Raw genomic sequence first — 24,057 nt, forward strand, 5'->3', positions numbered from 1 at the left:
CTTAAATACCCGAGTATTTACCCCGCTAGCCCCCAAAATGTAAAATGTTGTTAGTGCGCACCACAAACGTTAGATTTGTGTGGTGTAAAAATGCAACTAGACATATGTTGTTTGTGAGTTTGGTGGATGTTTTTGCAGTCGACAGTTAGAGAGGTGTAAACAGCCTCATGACGTCAGAAGCATTACTGGGTTGTTGCTCAAAACACCTCCTAGTGGTCAAAATTTTAGACATTGGCCGATTTGGACAAAATTTTACAGGACTGTCCATTGGTTCATTGTGGTTCTATATTTTATACATTTGGGTGTAAAACCTATCAGTTACCCCACTAGCTCCCTAAAGTGGGTGAATTTTTTGAACAGTGTCGGAATTGACTGACATTTAGACTGCTGGTATAATTTGTCATTATGGGCTCCCTTCCCTGAAGGGCATTTGCATCTTGATTTCACACTTTTTTGTGTTTTTTACAGTTATGTAGATGTGCCATCTGCTTTGTTTAACTTGATAGCCCCAGTATTTACCCCGCTAGACCCAAAAGTGTAAAATGTTTTTGTATGTTGCTGCGCACCACAAACGAAAGATTTCTGTGGTGTAATAGTATAATAAAGGCAACAGAAAATATAGTACTTGTGTTTGTGCATTACTTGGTGGACGGTTTTGCACATGCCAGCTGGTGGGGTATTAACAGCCTTATGACGTCAGAAGCGTTGAGGAATGTTGCTAATAACGCCTCTAGTGGTCAGAATTTTAAACATTGTCCAAATTGGATAAAATTTTACATGACTGTTGATTAGGTCATTATGTTTCATATTTTATACTTTTAGGTTTTGAACCCTATCAGTTACCCCACTAACCCCTAAAATGGGTGAGTTTTTTAAACGGTGTCGGAATTAGATGAAATTTGGACAGCTTATAGAGTGTGCTACTTATAGTTGTTGTTTGTTATGTTTAACCCTGTCGCCCCAACATTTACCCCACAAGCCTCCCAAAATGGATCATTTTTTGAACAATGTCAGAATTGAAAGAAATTTAGACAGCTTTTAGAGTGTGCCATTTATAGGTTTTGATTGTTGTGTTCAACCCTGTAGCTCTATCATTTACTCCACTAGCCCCCTACAGTCATGTGCAATTCGTCATTAATAGGACCTGATTGTTGTGTCTTAGCCTACTTTCTCACTATTTAACACTTTTTTCTCCGATAGACCGTAAAATATAAAAACCTTTAAAATGTATGAATGGAATGGATTTAAATAGTTTGTACTCCATATAGCATATTGATTTATGCACAGTGACCCATGAGTTTCTGCTTGCAGAATCAACCAAGATTATAAAAGACAATGGATGATATGGGACCCAATATAAAATAAGTGTAGGAAATATATTAATGTTTCAAAATAGGTTATAGTGTATATGCAATGGCAATATGTGCTAAGCCACCCTTCTAGTTTGGTATGTCAGTAGTGGTATCGTACAAAACATCGTAAAATTTGACAAAAAATAAAATTTGACAAATATGTGAGAGCACAAAATTTGATTTACCCAATCTATCGGTTAACTGGTAGTTGTTACAAATTGCACTTGATCTGTCTAGATGTGTACCTGCAGTTGATTAGTTGCATTACAACATTTGGTGTAGTGGTTTCTTCCGATGTCCTTGAAACAAAAACACATTGTCCTTTGTGAGCTGTATTAACGGTTACATCTTCCTAGCAAACTGGCCTAGCAAGTTCATCTTCCTAGCAAGTTCATGACACTTTTAAGTGATTAAAATGGCAATTATATTTGTTTTTTTGGCATTAGTGAGCCAGCAAGGTCACCTAAATCACAGTTTTTAGACATTTTTTTCAATTACTAATAAAACCATCAGGGTTCTGTAAAAAGGCTATATCGCTTGTTGGTAAGTTTTTTACATAACAGTTGTTGTTTGCTTTAACCGCAGTTTCAAATTGCATTTTATGTCCAAATCTGCTGAACTTAAACAAATTTTGTTAGACGTCAAGAAAAAAATATAAAATGTTTTGTCTGGCCCACAGCATCATTTTAACTGTAAGTTGTGTCCCATTAAAAGATTCATTGAAACAAGACGCAATGGAAGTAATTACTAGGTTTATCATCTGCGAATAGGCCAGTTTTGCTGCATTTCCTAACGTTTAGTTTTTTCTTCTAGTTTTTCTCTCACACTTGTGGACACCTTGGACACTCTTGGTGTGTTGGGACTGTATGATGAATTTGAGGATGCTGTAAAAAAAGTTGAAAAAACTGTTACATTTCAAACAGATGTGATGGTTTCTGTTTTTGAAACAATAATAAGAATGTTGGGGTAAGATTTGTCATTTTGATAACATTTTACACTAAATTATCTGAACACTAAAGTTGGAAAAACATATTGCAAAACCACATTATGGAGGATTTTGTCACAGTGTTGCTTTCACAGTTGACATGAAATAAACTATGAGTCGATATGGGCTATATAGGTGTATACATCTAGAAAAATGTTAAAGTACTCTAATGCAGATTTTAAAGTACTCTATGACTATGGGTCCCCCCAGTCACACATATTGATTTTAATCTATTTGTTTTGTCATGTTTTTTTTCTTTCCAAAGTTTCTCTGACTCATTTTGCCATCAAGTGTTTGATGGATTTGGATCAGGGGCGTACCCAGAAATTTTGAAAGGAGGGAGTCCAACATTGTATTTTGGGAATTTCCCTAATGATGTCATTAAATCTGTTTGGAAAATTTCCCACACAAACACGCTAGATCGGACGAGACTGAATACGTAATTCACACGTCAAAGAGCCACTAAGTCCAATTGACAGAAATAACAAATAATTTTCGCGATAGCTTTGTAGTTTCCTGGTTTCGCTGCTGCTATCTAGCTTACTCAGCAAAACTTCAGCTGCACGATAAGGGTAACTATCAGGTAATTAAAATCGTTGCTTAAAAAAACGGGAACAGATTCTCAAGGACTAAACGCCTTTAAGTTGCGCAATGTCATTGTCTGCAAAATATTACATTTTTAGTAGCGCTTCCGCATTGTGAAAGTGATTTTTATTTGTCATAATTCACTTCACTCGTATCAACGACTCAAGGTTCAGTTGAAAACATCCACATAAACGGGGATTTTAGGTTCGACCTGATTCGGCCGAAATTATTCGGCCTTGTGGCCAAATATTCGGTTTCGGCCCGAACCTTTTTAGGCGGGTTCGGTGCATCACTACTGCAAAGCCACAATGTGTGTTGTGTTAAGCAGTGTTGTCGAACGAATCGACCTCGTTAAGTCTGCAGCCATTTTGACATGGGCAGACTGGTATGCGGCGACCACGTGGCCTCGAAATTGCAGTCCGTCTCGTTAATACACTTTTTGATGTTTGAGGCTTGGGTCGTGAGATGTTCATAAAACTCAGATTTGGGTCGCGGTCAAAAAAGTTTGAGAACCACTGTTATATGGTATAACTATTTGCCCATGTCTGTTAATTACGTTGATAACTGTACCTAACAGAACGTACATTGACGTATAATCTGTACACTCATACATGTTTTGAACCCCAAAAAATTTAAAATGTTGGAGTGTAGAAATAATTTCGGTATAAAATTAAAATATAAGCCGCCCCCGACCTGCGGCTTACAATCGAGTAAATGCGGTATTGAACAGAACATTCGGCTGCATATGATAGTATTGTGGGTCAATTACGGACTAACAAAATGCAGCAGTTAAAAAGTCCTTCAGCAAACAGAAACAGGTGTTTTGTGGTTACAAGAGAGACACCCAACTTGCCACAAGGAAAGCCTCGGGTGATGATGAATTCATTAGGAATTGTTTAGATATTCATTAAAAATGTGTCTCTGGATAAGAAACATTTGGTGGAGAAAACAAGTCTTTGTCATTTTACAGTGGCTTTACGAACAGATGATCTGTCTTAAAGTAACAAAGATTCCCTGAAGTACAGGAAAAGAAAATGCTTTGCTTTTAATATTGCTTTAGACAAGAGTATGCACAGAAGCAATACTGCTTAGCTAGTTGTTTTATACAAGGGGTGACGAATGATTTTGAAGTACTTTTTCCCATTAAATATACAGTTCAGAAAAAGTTATGTATTGCTTGTCCCCATTTTAACTGTAAGTTGTGGCCCACTACAATAATAAGTTGCACGCCCCTTTGTAGAACATACAGAGTGAACTGTGTTTTACCCAACCCTGTTAAAATGTCTTCAAATGATCTTGTGAGTTTTATTAATGCACACTGTGAGAGGTTACTGCTAGTCAATGAACATGTATTGCTATTTGCATATAGGTCAAAAACAATGCCTTTCACTCAATGTAGCTTGTTATGGCACACATATTGTTTTTATCTGTATTCTTTTTTTCTGTCTACCGCTGTTTTTCCCCCACCAATTTGGTCAAGAAAGAGTGATTCAAACAACTTCCAATTTTCTCAAATCTTAGGCATTTATCCAAATTTGATCCTTCTGAAGTTTGACCCTGAATGACCCAGCGGTTCACTCATAGACCCCAAAATGTGAATTTTTAAAATTTCTCCATTTACGCCAGTACATGATCCAGTGGTTGGTGCATTGTAAAGTATTTTGCATTAAAACCCATTAACCCTGAAATATTCGTTTTTAGGTACCGGTCCATATGGTCCAAAATATAAGCCCTAATGTGTTGTATTTTAGCCCCCAAGAAATGATTTTTTAACAATGTCTAAATTGAATGAAATCTGGATGGCTTGTAGAGTTTGTCATTTAAAGGTGTTGATTGTTATATTTTACCCTGTAGCCCCAATATTTACCTTCATAGCCCCCTAAAATGAAGAATTTTTTCAAACAATGTCTGAATTAGCTGAAATTTAGACAGTTTGTTAAATTCACCATTTATAGGTGTTGATTGCTGTGTTTCACCCTGTTGCACTGCTATTTACCCCGCTAGCCCCCTAAAATGGGTAAACTTTATAAACAATATGTGAATGAAATTTGGTCACTTTATAGAACTCTGAGGTGTCAATTGATATGTTTTACTTTGTAGGCACACCATTTACCCCATTAACCACATAAAATGGGTACAGTTGGTAAACAATTTTAAAATTGGAGGAAATGCAGACAGTTGGTAGAATATTCCAGTTTTAGGTGTTAAGTTTTACCCTTTAGTCCAACAATTAACCACACTAAATTGGATCAGATTTGTATAGTTTGTACCTCATATACCATGGTAATTGTAGCAGAATATTGATTGCTTTTCAACTTAAAGCTCACACTGATATATTTTTTTCAGAACTTGCATTATTTACATCTTTGCATGTGTTGGGACCCATGAGTTTCTGCTTGCAGAAACAAACAAAGTTACAAAAACACTGGCTACTCTATTATTGTTTCGAAATAGGCCATAGTGTATGTGCAATTGTAGTATGTGACAAGCCTCCCTTCCAGTTTTCCCTTTGGAATTTTAAAACTGTCACACTGAAAATAATAGTATTAATAAAGTTACCGATTCGATTTAAAATGATTTAATTATCAGAGTTTTGTCTGCATCAGTTGCTGATGTATACCAACACTAGTGATGGGACGAGTACCCAGTACTAGGTATCGAAATATTTTGTCGCAGTTTTTGATACCAACGTTCGATACCGAATTCCAGTTTCCACTATAAAAATAAAAGCAACTTTCGCAATACTTTTTGCTATTGTGTTGAGATCGCATTTTTCTACATGTTTCTGCATGTGTGTGTGTGCGCATGTATCCATGCCATGGCAGATAAATTATTTAGTGATATAGCTTATTACCAAAAAAAGTGAGGTACGACACTAGGTGATTTGCAACAGTACCAAGTGCCTAAAATTGCATTGTGTAGAGTTCATAAATGGCCAGCTTCAACGTAGTCTTACCACATGTAGTGGCAAAACAGATATTTGTTATTTCAGATATTTGTAAAGTGAGTTGTTGATTCAAGCTTATCTGAATCAACAACTCACTTTTACGAATTTGTTTTGCGCAGTGGTCTACTGGGTGGACACAGCGTTGCATTGGAATTGCAAGAAGAACATGGACGGATGATGTGGTACAACAATTCTTTGTTAAAATTAGCAACAAATCTTGGTAATAAGCTTCTTCCTGCGTTTAACACAACAACTGGCATTCCATTCAGCAGGGTAAGTTTTTGTTTTTGTAACCATGTGTGCCACCAAGCAATGTTTTGACTGGAATAAAGCTGTAATGTTTTTTAGTCACTTGTATCTCACTGTAAAGGGTGGCAGTCATACATTGGAACTTTGGTTGCACATAATTTAGGCAAAGAATTGTTTTCAAACAAAGGTGTACAATAGCATACTGCCAAAAACTGTCAAAAGGTCATTCAAAATCATTCTGATGTAGATTAACGTGTACAGTTACAAAAGTAAAGACTGATTTACTGATATATTTCATGCAATTATTGTGGGTCCCCTTCCCTGAAGGAAACACATTGTTTTTGTCCGTATTTTCTTTTTTCTGTCTAACGCTGGTTTGTTATATGCGTTTGGTCAAGAAAAGGTGCTTCAAATTTATCCAAATTTACACAGATGTTATTTATTTATTTTTATTTGATCCTCCTGAAGTTTGACCCCGAACAACCAAGCAGTTCACCCACAGCCCCCTAAACGTAAATTTTTTAAAACAGCGGTACTGACCAAAGTACATGATCTAGGAGTTTTATGCTTTGTTGATTGGTGCAATCTGTTGGTTGGTGCAAAACGTTTGATTGGATTCACCCATTTCTACACCTTAAACCCTGAAATAATCAGTTTTAGTTTTTCCAGTTCTTCAGGTTAGAAATGCAAGTCCTTTGTATATGCTAAAATTTTAACAAAAATGTTTGCAGTGGGTTACTCATTTAGTATGCAAAATTTTTGCCACATGGTTACCATTACTGAAAGTGAACTTGCAGGTAAAACAGAACACTGTTGAGAATGATTTTTTTGTCATAACATAGATTATATAATTTTTACACATATACTCCAGAAACGTTATTGTTAATCACTAAGGACTGCATTCTATTAAAAACCGTGTCAAAAGAGATCATCATTCTATGAAAAACCGTTTCAAAAGATCAAAAATGCAAGGTGGCGGACAAAAAATGTAACGTCACTAATGCGTGCATCCACAAAGAGCTCAAACTCAAAAGACCAACAAACTTCCCATACATTGGAAAGTTCGTCAAAATTTGGAAAAAAAATTGAAGTATTATTTTTTTTGAACACGTTGCTGTTTAATATTGGTTTAGCAACAGTTAAAACATGTTTGTTAGATTGTTGCTTTGTAAATAAGCTACTGCTGCCAAGTTTATAGAGCTTTTCTGGCAAATGTATTTTTATTCTGAAGTTTCGACTGCCTTTTGCAGGTCATCTTCATCAGGGTAAATTACACTGAATGTGACTAGTCCAGTTGACGATAAACAAAGGAAACAAGAATTCATTTGTTATCGCATGGTGTTTTCGTTGCATTGTGACAGGCTTGCGTTCATTATTTTTTCCTTTGTTTGTCTTGCACTGTACTCGTGGCATTCAGTGCTATTTACCCTGATGAAGACAACCTGTATAGGATGTCGAAACATCGGAATAAAAATACATTTGTATATATATACGCTACAAGCAAACCAAAATATCCACGGTGGCCGCCACCATGCTTTGCAAACCCAAAGTCGCGGCATCACTCCGCCATTGCATACTCTGCACCTATGCCGTCGACCTGGAAAATATGTAGGAAATTCACCTTTCTAGAAATATGTAGGAAATCCACTTTTCTAGTATTTTTTGAAGTTCTGACAAGATGCTACAATTAAAAAAAAATATTTTATTTTTAGTGCATCATATAAATATAAAGGTTGTAACATTCAAAACATGTGTGTTTAGCAAAGGTTTGAACTAACTCTGTTTTTGCAGATAAATTTGCTCACTGGTGCTGTAAGGAAAGCAAAAGACAAGGATACATGCACTGCATGTGCAGGCACAATGTTACTTGAAATGGCAGCTCTCACCAGATACACTGGTAAAAGTTACAAATGAGGGAGTTTGTATCTCAACTTTTTTGTGCCTCGCATAGTTATTCAGGCTGCAGTGTTTTGTAATAAAAAATCAGTTACCGTATATACTCGCCAATAGGTCGCACCACTGTATAGGTCGCACTATTAGTTTTGTGTTAAAAAAGTTTAATTTAAAGTTGACTCGCACATAAGTCGCACAAAATCTAGGGATTTAAAAGGCCCTTTCCCTAGCTTTTTTGGTTGCAATTGTTTGTTTTTTAGCATTGAACTGCATTGCATTGAAACCGCAAAACTATTTTTTCTCAACAAAGCGGGAAAATCCAACGCACGCTGAGCGGTCGCATGTACGCGTGCGCTCATGAAACTGTCTCGCATTGGTATGTGCGTGCATGAGCGCATGCACCCGTATTTGCACTTATGTCAAGCGGATTGGTCGCACCTATATTTTTTTAAATATAAGGAAAAAGTTGCGACCTATCTGCGAGTATATACGGTATGTTACCCTATCCCAAACTTTCTGCGATGTTGTTTTTGTCCATTTTCTTTCTTTTTTCCGTTTGTTCTACTAATTTGGCACATAAAGGAGGGTTTAAACTTTTTCATCTTCATGCCTGTGATAGTTTGCTGTCAGAAGTTTATCTTTCTAAAGTGTGTCCCTGGAAGACCCAGGAATTTACCCACACCCCGCCAAAGTGTGAAATTTTTGAAAAGTGGCTAAACATACTCCCAAGATTTTTATATGTTGTTGGTTGGTTCATTTAAGGCAGGGACGGGCAACTTCTCCAGTCGGCGGGCCTGATATGAGAAAATGTAGTATTTGGCAGGCCGGATGCCTGAATCGATACATTAATCGCGTATTTATCCATTGATTTAAAACAGATTTTTGACTACCTAAACCAGGGGTCTTCAACCTTTTTGGCTCAATCGCCCCTTTTCAAGGCACTGGCTCAAAATCACCCCCCTATGAAATTGTTATTCGTACCAAGGTTCTGCCTTTTGAGCAGATGTGGGCGGTTAGATTCACCTAGCAACTCGAAAGCTTCAGTAAACAGTTAAAACCTAATTTAATTGCTACTACAACACGCAAGGTCCATTTCATGCAATTCTTCTAACGCATCTCAGAAAAAATTGTTCAATCATAGATAAAAACAATTATGATTATGCGCAAACAATCGCCTTCTTTTGTTGAAAACAATGACTCGGTAGAGGAGAATCCTAAATGATACAAATACTTTTTTGGAAGCGCTTGTAGGCCTATAGCAGGGGTGACCAAATTATGAGTGAATAAATTTGTTTTTGATATTTTGTGTTGCGGCTCTTTTTTGAAACTAAGTTTTGTGATATGCGGCTCGAGTATGAAGCAGGTCTGACCACCCCTGGACTATAGGAAAGCGAAACAATTAGTTTGAGGTAAAGCTCGTTACCATTGTATTCAATAAAGTGTCCCATGTGGCAAATTAAACACCCAACCTTGCTTTCGAGATCACAAAAAATTTGTTTGAGCTGATGCGTCCCTTGTCCCTGGTGTTTGTTTGCAAGACGAATTATGTCCGCAAGTTAAAGTTAGCTAAGTCTCACAGTTCTTTTACATATTTATACAATCAGTAATGTTTAAATCGCCCCCTTTTGAAGTCAAATCGCCCCCCAACTTCCAAAATTGTCACCATCGCCCCATCGGTAGACCCCCTTGGGGGCGATATCGCCCCCGTTGAAGAACCCTGACCTAAACCAAATACATTCAAGAACATCACAAATACAATACAGTCCAAACAATCTAACTGATATAACATAAAATTATTCACCACAGCAAATTTAATGCATACACGACAGACTTAGAGATACTGCTGAAACACTAACTAGCCTATAGCCTATACGTGTGGAAACAAACGAAACCGTAAAAGCAAGCCACACTTGGCTGGCAGTTATGTCGTAACGATGGCAACGGCGGGATTTTTTTTTGCTATTGTGGAGCGTTACTGTCCGTTACAACTACAATTTGACGCTGTAAGCAAGTAGTGGGGGCTGCGGCAGACTGTGGCCGCGGGCCATATTATCATGTAAGACCTGAAACTGTCTGCGGGCCGCTCAAAACCCCGTCGGGCCGTATGTTGCCCGACCCTGATTTAAGGGCACTTTTAAAGCAGTTTGTGTGATTTTTAATTGGATTTATCCTTTCACCCCCAACTATTTTTTTAAGCTTTTCCAAACCTTTGGGTCAAAAAACAACCCCTTATGTGCTTAAATTTTAAACAGTTTCCTGTGGAATGTTTCTTGATTGTTGTAAACCAGGGGCGTGCAACATATGGCCCACGGGCCACATTCCGGCCCACCAAGCTATTTAGTATGACCCGCACCAACACACTGATTAGGATAAAAAAATGCAGTTCTTCTGAGAATTTATCAAAATTTTCCACAAGTTTTTGGTAAGTCTCCTAAGTTGCTATAATATACGTAACAAATATAAGCTAAATAAGCGTTTTCCAACCGGTGGATCATACAGCAGTTATAACAAGTAGCCTAACTTCACCAAATGTGACATAACTCTTCCTTTTGTCTAGTAAACAATTATTTTGTTACAAATGCCAGTGTTGAGCTGAAACTCTGTACATTGTAGAAAACAAATTTATTGATGCTTTTGGAAGAATTTCGAATCTATTTTGCACATGAAAAAAGTTATGTGACTCTCGCTTGATGTCTGAAATTAGTTATGCGGCCCACCGACGAAAACTGTTGCACACCCCTGTTGTAAACAGTTTGGATCTCCAAATAGTGACCGTTGCAGCCCCAAATATGTTTTAAAGTGTGATTGTGCCCCTGGTAATCACTCAATCTCCAAGGAAATGATCAAATTGTATACAATTGGTATTTCCCTTTGCTTAAACTACAAGTGAACAAAAATTTTACTGCTTCACTCGGAATAAAGTATAACCTTTAGTAACTTGTATCACACTATGAAGAGTGATGGCTGTTATATTGTTATACCCCAATAAATTGTGTTTCTGCAAAACATGTACCCCGATAAGTTGTGTTTCTGCAAAACGATACTGTGGGTTTTCTCAAATTTTTAGGTGTTAAAAACAGGCCTTGGATAACAATATAAGGTTAACCTAAAATAGAAAGACTTTTCCTGTTGGTTTTGCCGCTTTGGTAAATATGCATTATAACAATGAAAGAAGATGGACAAAAACTGTCTAATCTTTGAGTTAATGCTTTTCACTAAATTGTCCTTTGGAATTTTAAAATATTTGCACCATATTATTGCTGTACCTAATTTTCATATAAATGTGTGACAATTAGACAAAAACAATCATGTTAGTAGATTAAATGGTGTATGTAGTAAATCGTTGAATATGATATTTAATATATAAATTGCCAGTATATAGGAAAGCCACCTTTCCAGTTTTATTTTTATTAGGTGATTCAGTTTATGAAAGCTGTGCTAGGCGTGCCATGGATTATTTGTGGTCAAGAAGACAAAGATCTACTGATCTAATGGGCACTGTTCTTAATGTTGAAAATGGAGAGTGGATAAGGTTAGATTTGTAAGCATTGTATACACAAAACATGGTGTATTGGTACTTCAACGTGAATTTGGTCTGTGATCAGGGTTGTGATGTTGGTTCTGATTATACTATTCAACTGTACCTATATTTTACAGAAACCAAAACCAAAAGGGTCTATAGTTGGTACAGACAATATGTGTTAATTGCATAACCAATTTGGCAATCTTTTTTGTGTGATAAACCAATCCTGTCTTACATTTGTTAATTCTAGGGCTGATTTCCACTTCCCTTGTAACTAGGTTTCGACAGGAATGCTTTATCATAGGTCCCCCTCCGTGAAGGCAGCGCATGTTTATTTTGTTAAATGTTTTCTTACGAGTTTGTCCACCCCTTTTCGCCATGAAATGTTTGATGGATTTGGATAATTTTTTTACATATGGTAGATAGAATCATTTAGATATGTTATTTGTTCCAATTGACCCTATAGTCCAGTGGTTCCCAACCAGGGCCCTTGGCCCCCCAAGTGGGCCACAAGCTGTGGTTCGGGGGGCCACGGGTGTAGATTCACCAGAAACACCCACTAAAAACCATTTTCTTTTTAACATTATTCCCCAATTTAATCGACTATTTCACATACTATTTGTCTATAGTGAGGTTTTTACAATTACAGATTCTTATTTACGCTACTGGACCTGTTTAAAACCGAAATTAGTACCAAATTTCAACACGAGATTGCCATTTACATTTTTAGGGGGGCCACAGGTCCTGTAGGGTTACTTGAGGGGGGCCATGAAGCCCAAAAGTTACTTTTAGGGGGCCACGGTCCACGAAAGGTTGGGAACCACTGCTATAAGTGTTTAAACAGTTTGTTGAATAAGGCATTTGTGGTTGTCCATTATTGCGTTTCACCCCAATATTTACCCCACTAGCCCCCTAAAGTTGGTGACATTTTTGACAATATTTAGGTGAAACGGCATTGTGACAGTTTGTCTCACATACCATTTTGTGATGACAGTGTTTCATGCTATTTAGGCCTATAAACTTAGAACAATTACTTAATTGCGTTTGATTTGGACAGTTTGTATTTTACATAACATACATAACATGACCCATGAAATTCTGACTGCTGAAACAAATCAAGGTTATAAAAAATTATGGCTAATATTGGTCCCAATCAAGTTTGTAGAGCTCTTCTGGCAAATGTTATTTTATTCGGATGTTTCAACGTCCTATACAGGTTATCTTCATCAGGGTAAATAACACTGAATGTGACTAGTCCAGTGCACGATAAACAAAGGAAATAAGAATTAATTTGTTATCGCGCGGTATTTTCGTTGCATTGTGACATGCTTGCGTTCATTCTTTTTTCCTTCGTTTATCGTGCACTGTACTAAACGCATTCAATGTTATTTACCCTGATGAAGATGACCTGTATAGGACGTCAAAACGTCGGAATAAAATAACATTTGCCAGAAGAGCAAAAATGTGCTAAGTAGAAACCGATCAATTACCCCCCTAAAATGGGTGAACGTTTTAAACAATGTTCATGTGGCAGAACACTTTCCAACTATTGTAAGCCCATGCATTCTGTACATCTGCAACAAAACCCTATTGTTAAACATACTCCTGCAACAAAACCATATTGTTAAATGAAACCATAGGCGTCACTTACTATATAACCGTTTCAAAATCGGTTGTACTATATATGCAATGGCAAAATGTGCTGGGCCACTGTTCAGTTTTTAAAGCAATAGTCCATGGCAGGTGTCACCAAACTGGATAGGAAAGGTTTTTTTGCTCTAACAAAACATATGGAACATTTGTAACATAAAACGATAATGATTGATTGTGCCTAACCTCTGAATGGATTAGAGTAATAGTTTTACCTGGTATAACAAGATTGCAACTCATAGATATGTTCCAAAAACAGTTTGTTACATCACAGACATGAGCAACAAATAGTAATTGTGTGTGAACAATTGCCTTCTTTTGTTACATGTGATAGAAAACGGAGCATTAGTTGGTTATGAACTACATCCTTCATAATTTTACAATTTAACAGCAGCACTAGTGATGGGACGAGGTATGGATGGTATCGAGCGATTTCAGTGGTATCGATACTCGTACTCGGTATCAAAATATTTTGTTTCAGTTTTCGATACCAACATGCGAGTACCGAAGGCCGATTTACACCATAAGAATACGGGCAACTTTTTGCCAATATTTGCTTCGGACAGCACAAAATTGGAAAAAAGTTCCGCCAGTTTATATATATCTTTTTCGCTATCACGTAGAGATTACACTTTTCGGCATGTGTGTGTGCACGCCTGTACCCCGACCATGGCAGATAAATTAGCCAGTGATATACAACTAAGTACAACACTACACTTAGGTACTCGGTAATCGTACTCGGTATCGGAGGTATATACATGTGGTACTTGTACTCGGTATCGGTACTCGCTTCAAAACTTGGTATCGTCCCATCACTAAGCAGCACCATCTGAATAAAAATTAGATTGTGGAAAGACATAAGCCCTTGGCTGGCCTATCAAAACCGCCTTGCGAGTTCCATTTTAAGATGGACTGTGTAAGGGCTGTTAAGCCATGTGGCTTTCTTGATTGTTAAAAATTATCCGGTCCTCTGTGAAAAAGTTTGGTGGCCCCAGGTCTATAGGAACAGTAACATGGTAAAAGCAATCATTCTCTTTGTTTGTGCAGAAGAGAAAGTGGAGTCGGGGCGGGTATTGACTCATACTATGAATATCTACTGAAAGGATACATTTTTCTTGGTGATGAAACATATCTGGAACGATTTAATGCACATTACATGGTATGAGTCAGCAAACAGTGTGTGCACCAAAAAAATACGGATAATTCTACTTAATTGCAATTAAGGCAGGCCTCTTATTATGGGACCCCTTTCATTATGCCACAAATTAACTTGTATAGTGCATTGAAACCTAGACATCTTATGATGTAACAATGCATCTGATAGTTTCTATCATCACGCCATGTCACACCTTGTTTTGAACTGGAGTAACCTGTGGTTTTAGCCGCTATGATGTGCATTTTAAACAAGGTCATTCTACTGTGGAGAGAATACAGTAAACATCTCGACAGTTCTTTGTGTGATTACAGCGTTCAACACAAATTAGCACAGTTGGGATATCTGACCTGATGACTAGTTTGCGACACATTATAAAATGTTTTTTTACTCTGTAACACCAAGGATGAACAATTTGATGGCCTTCTTTTGCATACCGAAGTAAGGTGGTTATCCAAAGGAAATTGTTTTAAACGATATTCACTTTTTAACAGCATAATATTGGCCGTCGGAATCTGTCCCAATTTCCTAAACTAAATTAACAAAAAAAAAAAATCTGTTAACTCTAACCTGGAAGACAACTTTTTTGAAGATATGAGCTGCAGATTCAAAGATCTGACCATTATGACCATACCAGACTGGTTTCTAAATTCATTTACAGACAGCAGTGTGAATGAAACTGATTTTGAAATGCAAGAAGGGTTAATTGGTCTAAAAAATGAAATTTGTGTTCAGCTGAAACAGAATATTCGGCAGTTCTACTAAATAAATTCAGCCGAATCATTTATGACGTGACCTTAAGCCGTATGTTACGCATTTGACTTGAGAATGGAAGTTTTTGACCATGGAAACAGTGGTGCTACACAACAAGACAGTTGTGTTTTTTAGCATTTCAGTTCTGTTGGGTTTTAAGTTGCCTCGGCCACAGCTTGCCCATGAATTACTGACTTTTTGTCCAAGTGGAAAAATAATAATGTTTTCAAAATAGTAATAATTGACAGCATTTTAGTTATGTCTCAATTTGAAAGATTCTTTATAGTGCCCTTTTAATCAGAAAACAGACATTTCCTGCTTTAAATTGAGTTCGTAAAAGGAATCTTTGTAAAAATTGCTGATTCAGCTGAATAAATTCGACAAACCGAATATTCGGTACATCTCTAGTTTAAACCAGTCCAGATCTGAAAACTGTTTGTCAACCCTCATTTTTAAACTCATATGTGTGTGCTTATCTTAATGTCTGTGGCATCCAAATAAAGATTTTCTTTGGTGGAAATTATGAGTCCCCTTGATTTCACCTTTTTTTCTTTTTTCTCCTATTTTACAGGTTGTAGATAAAGTGATATGGATGTGCCTTTTGTTCTGTTTGACTTGTTGACTCCACTATTTACTCCGCCAGCCCCTTATGAAATTTGAATAGCGTGTAGAATTGCCATTCAAAGTTGCTAATTGTCATATTTCACCATATGGCCTTACTACTTACCCCTTCTTTCCCTTGAAAATAAAATAGGGCAAACTTTAAACAATGTCTGAATTCAATAAGTTTTTGATAGTTTGTATGGTACAAACTTTGCGTGGGGACACATGAGATTCTGCCTTCAGAAACAAACTAAGGTTTAGAACACTGACTAATATGGGGCCCAATATAAAATTAGTATGGGGGATATATTACCGGTTCAAAAAGGTCATGGTGTATGTGCAATATAAAGTAAACCTCCCTACTGGTTTTCTGTCAGGAATCTGTCAATTTTGTGTGTACTCTCTAAAGCAGGGGTGTCCAACCCGTGGCCCGCAGGAAGGTTCTGAGTGGCCCGCATGGCATTTTTTGAAATGACTCATATTGGCACATTTGGTCAGCGTAATTTATGGCGAACTGTGATTCCGAAAAATTGGCATTTACTTTATTTCTTTGTTAATGGAGTAGTAATACACAACTTTTCAAGTTACTTTTATTGCATCACAATGCGCATTGTTATGCATCACAATAATTTCTAAATTGTTACGTCACAATCTGACTCGTGCTTCAAGCGTCGGTCTGTAATGTTTCTTGGTTCATTGAGATACATCTGGTATCAGCATTCTGCAGTGATATAGATTATGCCAAACAGGAAACAAAAAGGAAGTAACGCTAACAGAACTTTCCAAGAAAGATTGACATTTGAGTTTAAATTCCCTGTAAGATCATTAATTTCTGACAGCCACATGGAAAAATCGCTTCGCATTGCTCCATCGTCCACCTCACCAAATATGGCCAAACTTGTTAGAGAAAAACAGTGCCAAACTTCATGTTGAAATGTCGACGTGTGGGAAAAACTTTGTTAACTCAACTATATCTTGGTATGTTTGTTGTATCTTGGTATGTTTGTTTTGTTGTATCTTGGTATGTATTTCGGTGTGAGGATTTTGATTAGAAATTATAAGACAGCTATTTCTAAGATTCCAAATTAGCAGTAACACTCAAGTGACCCGCGCAATCATTCGTAAACTGCATGTGGCCCTTTGGCCAAAAAGGTTGGACACCCCTGCTCTAAAGCTTCAACTTTTTCACAATGCAGTGAGGGTAAAATATGCACAAGCAGTATTGTATAAATACTTGCATAAAAACATCAGCAATTTCTTTTTTTGTCCAAAATTTGTTTATAAATTTCGTCTGTGTTTAACACTGCATTTAGTAAAAATTTTGAAGTTTGATATTCAGCAAAAAAGATAATGCCAAAATGATTAGATTTATCATTGGTCTTGACGCGATACACTGAAATTCCTAACATATGTTATACATGAATTATTATGGGTCCCCTTCCCTGAAGGGGACACATATTGTTTTTGTCGATATTTTTTTTTCTTTTTTTCTTTTTTCTTTTTTTCTTTCTAACGCAGATTTGTTCCCACGTTTTGGTCAAGAAAGAATGGTTCAAACTTTTTCAAATTTACACATATTACAGATATTGGTCTAAAGATGGTCCATGTGAATTTTGACCCCGTTTGAACCCTCGGTTCACCCACAGCCCCCCAAAACGTGAAATTTTTAGCGCGGATTTGTTCCCACGTTTTGGTCAAGAAAGAATGGTTCAAACTTTTTCAAATTGACGCACATAATAGGTATTGGTCTAAAGATGGTCCATGTGAATTTTGACCCCGTTTGATCCCTCGGTTCACCCGCAGCACCCCAAAACGTGAAATTTTTAGCGCGGCTATTGTTCCCACGTTTTGGTCAAGAAAGAATGGTTCAAACTTTTTCAATTTTATACACATTACAGATATTGGTCTAAAGATGGTCCATGTGAATTTTGACCCCGTATGACCCAGAGATTCACCCACAGGCCCCCGAAACGTAAATGTGTCTAACGCTCGTTTGGTCAAGAAAGACACTGTAGGCAGAAGTACCAAGAGAGTAACTCACTGGTTTACGATAGCGGGAGGGCTCAGCTTGACGTCGGACAGATGTTTTACGAGACATCGTTTCAGTGATTAGAAATCAGCTGTTTTGCACAGCAATGCTATGTCGTTTGATTAAGTTATCACTCACATTTTTAGTTTTGGCGAAGGTTTTACACCTATGACGTGATTTAAGCCTAATAACCGTGCTTCGGTTTTGTATATGTCAAGAAAAACTTTGTTAATAAAAGTTAAGATGAAAAAATTAACTTGACTTTTTTGCCAAATAAATGTTTTTTTAAATGCTCGCTGTCAGGTTGGCCGCCGCATGATCACGGGTTACTTAAGGTCAACTAGTCGGTATTACAAACACAGCTCAGAACTTTCTTCATAATGTAGCGTTTTTTTAACAATCAATTTAGGAGTCAATACTCAAGGCATGTATAAATTAGGCTTAACAGTATTGTTGAACACGAATGACGGCGTGCTATTGAAAACGGTGTCAAAAGGTCAAACAGTCGTTTGGCGTGTGCACCCTGAGAGGTTACTACAGGTCAATGGTACTCATTTTGCGAAACAAAGTTAAATGAAAAACAATTTGTTATGTATACACTTGTAGCAAATTGCTTTTTAATTTAAAGTGTCTGTAACACAACTGTTACAGCTTTCTAAAAAAAATTGCCCGACCTTGGAGGACTATATCTGGGTAAAAGCAAGAGATTAGATTTAAGTCTTTGTTACGTTTTTTTAATGTTTTTGTAATTACATGAATAGTGCAAAAAGAATACGAACAATTTTTTTTATTGTTGGGTTAATGCATTCTAAAAATTTGTCCTTAAAAATCTAAAAATCACCGCAACATTTGTTTACCGTAAATCCGCACAAACACGTGTGTGGAGACCCATTCGTTTTTGTTTACAAAAACAATCATTTGTGTAGATCAAATGATGTGTATAGTAAACTGGTAAATAGCATGTAGAATATATAAAATGGAAGTATATCAGAAAGCCACTCTTCTAGTTCCATATTGATAATCATGCTTTTTCCTAATTTTGTAGGCAATAAAACAGTACATGAACCAGAGTCCATTGTTAGTTGATGTTCTAATGCACAAACCAACAACATCTGCTCGTCACTTTGTGGATGCACTTTCGGCATTTTGGCCTGGTCTGCAGGTATCTGGAGTTTATTTGTGTTGATTTATTCTTATCTATTACTTCTTAAGAGTCCCAATCTGGTTTTGTTTTTTGTTTAACCTAGTTCTGTTCCTCTCATTTGATCATGGAACAGTGCTGGAACATAATACAGACGAATCAGGTTAAGCGCATACCGGTTAATCGCATAATCCGTTTAATTGCATCACAATTAAAAATCCCAAACCGTCGCCCATCGTTTGTTAAGAAAATCGTCCGGTTAATCGGATACCGGTTTATCGCATAAAACGGATATTCGCATCTTTTTTCAACGAAATATGCGATTAAAACCGGATTGATGATCTCTATGTGAAAGTCGAACAGACCAAGTTTTTCGAATAAAAAACGATGATATGATAGTAAAATCCTCCGGAGGTAATGTACGCGAAAAAGACGTACATGCATGTTTGCATTCTACACCAAATAATGCAAGCCGTGCACGTTGATATTTTTTTTATTCGCTTATCTAATCGCCAATAGTGATATAACAAGCGTTTAAATGAAGAGTTCAACGTGTTAAAATTACGAAACTGGTGTTCCGGCAAAGACGCTGATTGTAATTTCTTACTAAGTGCGAACTGCACCAAATTCAAAGTGTTAAACTGTATTGAAATTTGAACAATGTTAAATGTAAAACAAATGTTTGAAAATGTTTTCTGTTATATTGTTCATGACCCGCCAAACACGTAATGGTTGTAAAAAATGTTAGATCACAAGTAAACACATGATTGCCATATTTTATGTCTTCTATTCATGACCTTGCGCAACTTATCAGGTAGAACACCGATTAAGAAAGGCATTCATTCCTTCAGTATTTGTTGCTGCTTTAAATTTTGGAAGCAACGATCACACGTTGATCACGTGTTGATCACGTGACAGTCACGCTAGTCTTGCAGCTGCAGTTTTGCTGAGTAAGCTTAGAAAGTAGCGCCACAATCTGAGTCTTTAAAGTTTTGCTAAAATCAATTATTGTTTTTGTCAATTGTATAACGGGTTATAATAGAAACTGATGAAGCTCGCCTTAGCGCCCTTGCGCTATAAAATGTGCCAAAGTTGTAAGTTTGACTAGATTTCGGTCGTGTACTTTCGGGTTTGGGCTTGCTTACAAATGCACCTAGCACTTTGCTGCTTAACGCGTTGGTTTGAACTAGAAAACGAAATAGGTTAGAAACAACAGGCCATTTTACGTGTATTTTAAGCGAGAGGCCTGGCACATTTATAAGGGAAACTACCCAAAACAAGATTAAAACGTCATAAACCGTCTTCACAGGGAAGCCCCTTGGCTACGATGCGATGTAACATATCTTTTCAAATAAACCTGACTGCAAGAGAAAGCACAAATCAAGCGAACTGTGGCATGTGCGCCAATTAAGAGTGTGTTTGTGTGCGTTTCTACTGTTTCTTCAACACACTTAGGCGATTGCACCATAGCCATGACATTTAGGAAGCATGACGTCATGCATTGCGCTGAGAGTAATAAATCTAGTTTTGACTTGAGAGTACTTTTTTCAATTCTCGGCAACAAAAGAGAGAAAATACTGCTCCGTTGCCATAGTTGAGCGTCGCTGCAACTTTGTTTTAGCTGGGTAAGTGAAAATAAACACTTTTGTTAACGGCGCGTGTACTGTTTAGATAGCAACCGGATTATCGCATAATCCGGTTAATGGCATCAAATACCATTGGCAAATCAATGATGCGATTAACCGGATTTGTCTGTAGATAGGTATGGAGAGTTGATTACAGTGATTTACCTTTGGGACTGAGAGTTTTATACAAATTTTAATTTTGCTGGATTTGTTTTGTTTTTTCCCTGCAGTTCGTCCACCCTTATTCGCTTTGAAAAGTTTGAAGGATCTGAATACAATTTTGACAGATGGTAGATAGGCCATATGCTTTATTGACTTGATAGCCACAGCGTTTAATTAAAAATACTGATTGAGTTGTTGTGGTTTGGAATTTTGTTAGTTTTGGTATTGAAACCCCAAAGTAACCCCACTAGCACCCTAAAATGGGTGTATTGTTTAATTTAAGAATGTCTGTATTGAATTAACTTTGTATAACTTGTAGAATAGCACATGCTATTTATTAGTCCTCTTTCCTGAAAGTGACTCATCTTGATTTAACTTTGCACGTAATCTTTGGTGGATTTTTTTGCACGTAATTTTTGGTGGATTTAAATGAAATATTCACAGATGGTAGATATAGTTATGCAGATGTGACATCTGCTTCGTTTAAGTTGATAACCCCAGTATTTACCCCTCTAGCCCCAAAAATGTAAAACGTTTTTTATATGTTGCTGCACACCACAAACGGAAGATGTAACTCCAGAAGTTTGACCCCGAATGACCCAGCGGTTCACCCACAGGCCCCCGAAACGTAAATGTGTCTACCGCTCGTTTGGTCAAGAAAGACACTGTAGGCGGAAGTCCCAACAGAGTAACTCACTGGTTTACGATAGCAGGAGGGCTCAGCTTGACGTCAGACAGACGTTTTACGAGACATCGTTTAGGTGGATTCGGTGCATCACTAGTGTTATCAGCCTTATGACGTCAGAAGCGTTAACTAATGTAGCTAATAACACCTATAGTGGTCAGAATTTTAAACATTGTGCGATTTGGATAAAATTTTACATAACTGTTGATTGGGTCATTGTGGCTTTAAATTTTATACTTTTGCATATCAAACCCCGTCAGTGACCAAACCCCCTAGTTTTTTAAACATTGTCGGAATTGAATGATATTTGGACAGCTAGTACAAGTTGTCATTATCAGGGGCTATTTGTTGGGTTTAACCCTGTAGTCCCAATATTTACCCCTCTAGCCCCGTAAAAGGTATTTTTTTAAACAATGTCTGAATTGAATGAAGTTTGTACAGCTTGTAGAGTGTGCCATTTATAGGTGTCCATTGTTGTGTTTAACCCTGCAGCTTTGTCATTTACCCCACTAGCCCCCTACAACGGTGTGCAATTTGTCATTAATAGGAGCTGATTGTTGTGTTTTAGCCTTTTTTCTTTGATAGAGAAAAACCTTCATAAATGTATAAATGGAATGAAAATTGAATGGTTTGTACTCCATATGGCATATTTATTTATGCTCAGTACCGATCACTGTGTTTTACCTTACAACAACAAACTTTATTATAGTTATCTCTTGTTACATTATTTACAACTTTACATGTGTGGGGACCCATGTGTTTCTGCTGGCAGAAAAGCCCAGGTTATAAAAGACAGTGGATATATAGGACCCAATATAAAATACGTGTAGAAAATATATTAATGTTTTTTTAAACAGGTTATAGTATACATGCAAGGGCAATATGTGCTAAGCCACACCTCTAGTTGGTCATTTGTAGGTCTCAATCGCTGTGTTTTTCCCAATAGTATCATTATTTCCCCCTTATGTCCATTAAAATAAGACAAACTTTAAACAATGTCTGATTAGAATAAGTTTTAAATAATTTATACTTTACATTGCAAGATTATTTATACACAGTACTGGTCACTGGATTAGACTTTTCAACACCAAAATTTCGTTTTTATGGGTCCCCTTCCCTGAAGGGTATGATTCACAAAATGAATAATATTTTACTGACACTGTGGCTTTTGGTTTTTGGAGATGATAATACATTAATTATGGGTTTGGCTTGTTATGTACCCTGAACCCCAAAATACTTAAACAATGCAGCAAGAGTGAGTGAGAAGTGAATATTATGTTTATGGGTCCCCTTCTATGAAGGGGACACATTGTTTTTGTCCGTATTTTTCTTTCTTTTTTTTTGTCTAATGCTGGTTTGTAAGACGCGTTTGGTCAAGAAAGAGTGCTTCAAATTTATTAAAATTTGGACAAATGTTACATATTAATCCAAATTTGATCCTCCTGAAGTTTGACCCCGAATGACCCAGCAGTTCACCCGCAGGCCCCCAAAACGTAAAAATTTGAAACGGCTGTACTGACTAAAGTATATATATCATCTAGGAGTTTCATGCTTTGTTGTTTGGTGCAATGTACGGTTTTTTAAAGAATTTTGCATCTTTTTTTCAGGTTCACCCATTTTTCACCCTTTAAACCCCAAATAATTGGTTTTGGTAACGCTGGCTTGTGAGACGCGTTTGGTCAAGTAGGAATGCTTTTTTTAATTTATTCAAATTTACAGAGATGTTAGTTAATAATCCAAATGTGATCCTCCTGAAGTTTGACCCCGATTGACTCAGCGGTTCACCCGCAGGCCCCCAAAACAGAAAATTTTTTAAACGGCTATACTTACTAAAGTACAGCGTCGTACTGTTTAGAGTTAGACATGTTATACCCTCAGGAATAGTTGGAAGAAATATGCAAAATGTATAGATCACTCTGACTTCATTTTCCAATAGTAATATGTGCTAATTTCTAAATTGTAGATACTAAAACTATATGACATGTTCAGGCCATGCATTATTACATTAGAAAAGTCCTTTATATGACTGTACAAATCTGTTAAACTTTGTTTCATTGCAGTCTCTTCTGTGTTATATGTAAACAACTTTAATAAATATGCAACTTGGTGTGTGGGCCGTATGCTCAGCATTAGCTACAAATTTCCCCGTTATATTCGGCACAAAAACTAAAAAACTAGCAATGATTTTGAGTTGACCTACTTGTTCACAAAAAAGTTCTCTTAAGCGTATTAGCGTCTAAGCCTATTCAAACCACCAGTGCCAAGCGTATCGACAATCGGAGAAGTCTAATACGCTTGCCTTTTTTTCTTTTTCGAAAACGAGAGAAATGTGTATCGAATGCGCTTAAACGTTCCATGTAAATGGGCTTGCTGTTAACTATTTACCCAAACGCATACATGCTAACAGAAGCAGTTTCGTTTTTAAAGTTTAGTTAAAGAAGAGGACACAAATGAAAGTAGGTGACAAATATACATATCCTTTACATTTTTCAAACATCTGTATCTAATATTTATGTACTAATACAGAAATTGTCCTGATCCACGGATACTCAACAGATGATTCCCGTCAGACATATATTGACATTGGTTAGCTGACAAATTCAACACCCTCAAATCAGTCTGTGTATTTGTTACAATCTATTTGAATAAGGACTGATCATGTCATATTTTGGGGCGAAATCGACATCTGCAGTGTTTTACAATAACAAGTCACAGACTGATT

General features: G+C 36.9%; 1 protein-coding gene across 2 annotated transcripts in view; it reads left to right on the forward strand.

The window, feature by feature from the left end:
* The window catches only part of LOC145204665 (ER degradation-enhancing alpha-mannosidase-like protein 3), a 74,711-nt gene that overhangs the window by 20,306 nt on the left and 30,348 nt on the right, over positions 1–24,057 (forward strand). For both annotated transcript variants that reach the window (XM_080077258.1, XM_080077259.1), the window contains exons 4-9: positions 2,166–2,318; positions 5,989–6,142; positions 7,910–8,015; positions 11,426–11,543; positions 14,232–14,343; positions 18,768–18,884. In XM_080077258.1, the coding sequence (XP_079933384.1) occupies positions 2,166–2,318; positions 5,989–6,142; positions 7,910–8,015; positions 11,426–11,543; positions 14,232–14,343; positions 18,768–18,884 (760 nt within the window). The remainder of the gene's footprint in view (positions 1–2,165; positions 2,319–5,988; positions 6,143–7,909; positions 8,016–11,425; positions 11,544–14,231; positions 14,344–18,767; positions 18,885–24,057) is intronic.

Source organism: Phallusia mammillata, chromosome 8 (genome assembly GCF_965637545.1).
Source record: "Phallusia mammillata chromosome 8, kaPhaMamm4.hap1.1, whole genome shotgun sequence".
NCBI lineage: Eukaryota > Metazoa > Chordata > Ascidiacea > Phlebobranchia > Ascidiidae > Phallusia > Phallusia mammillata.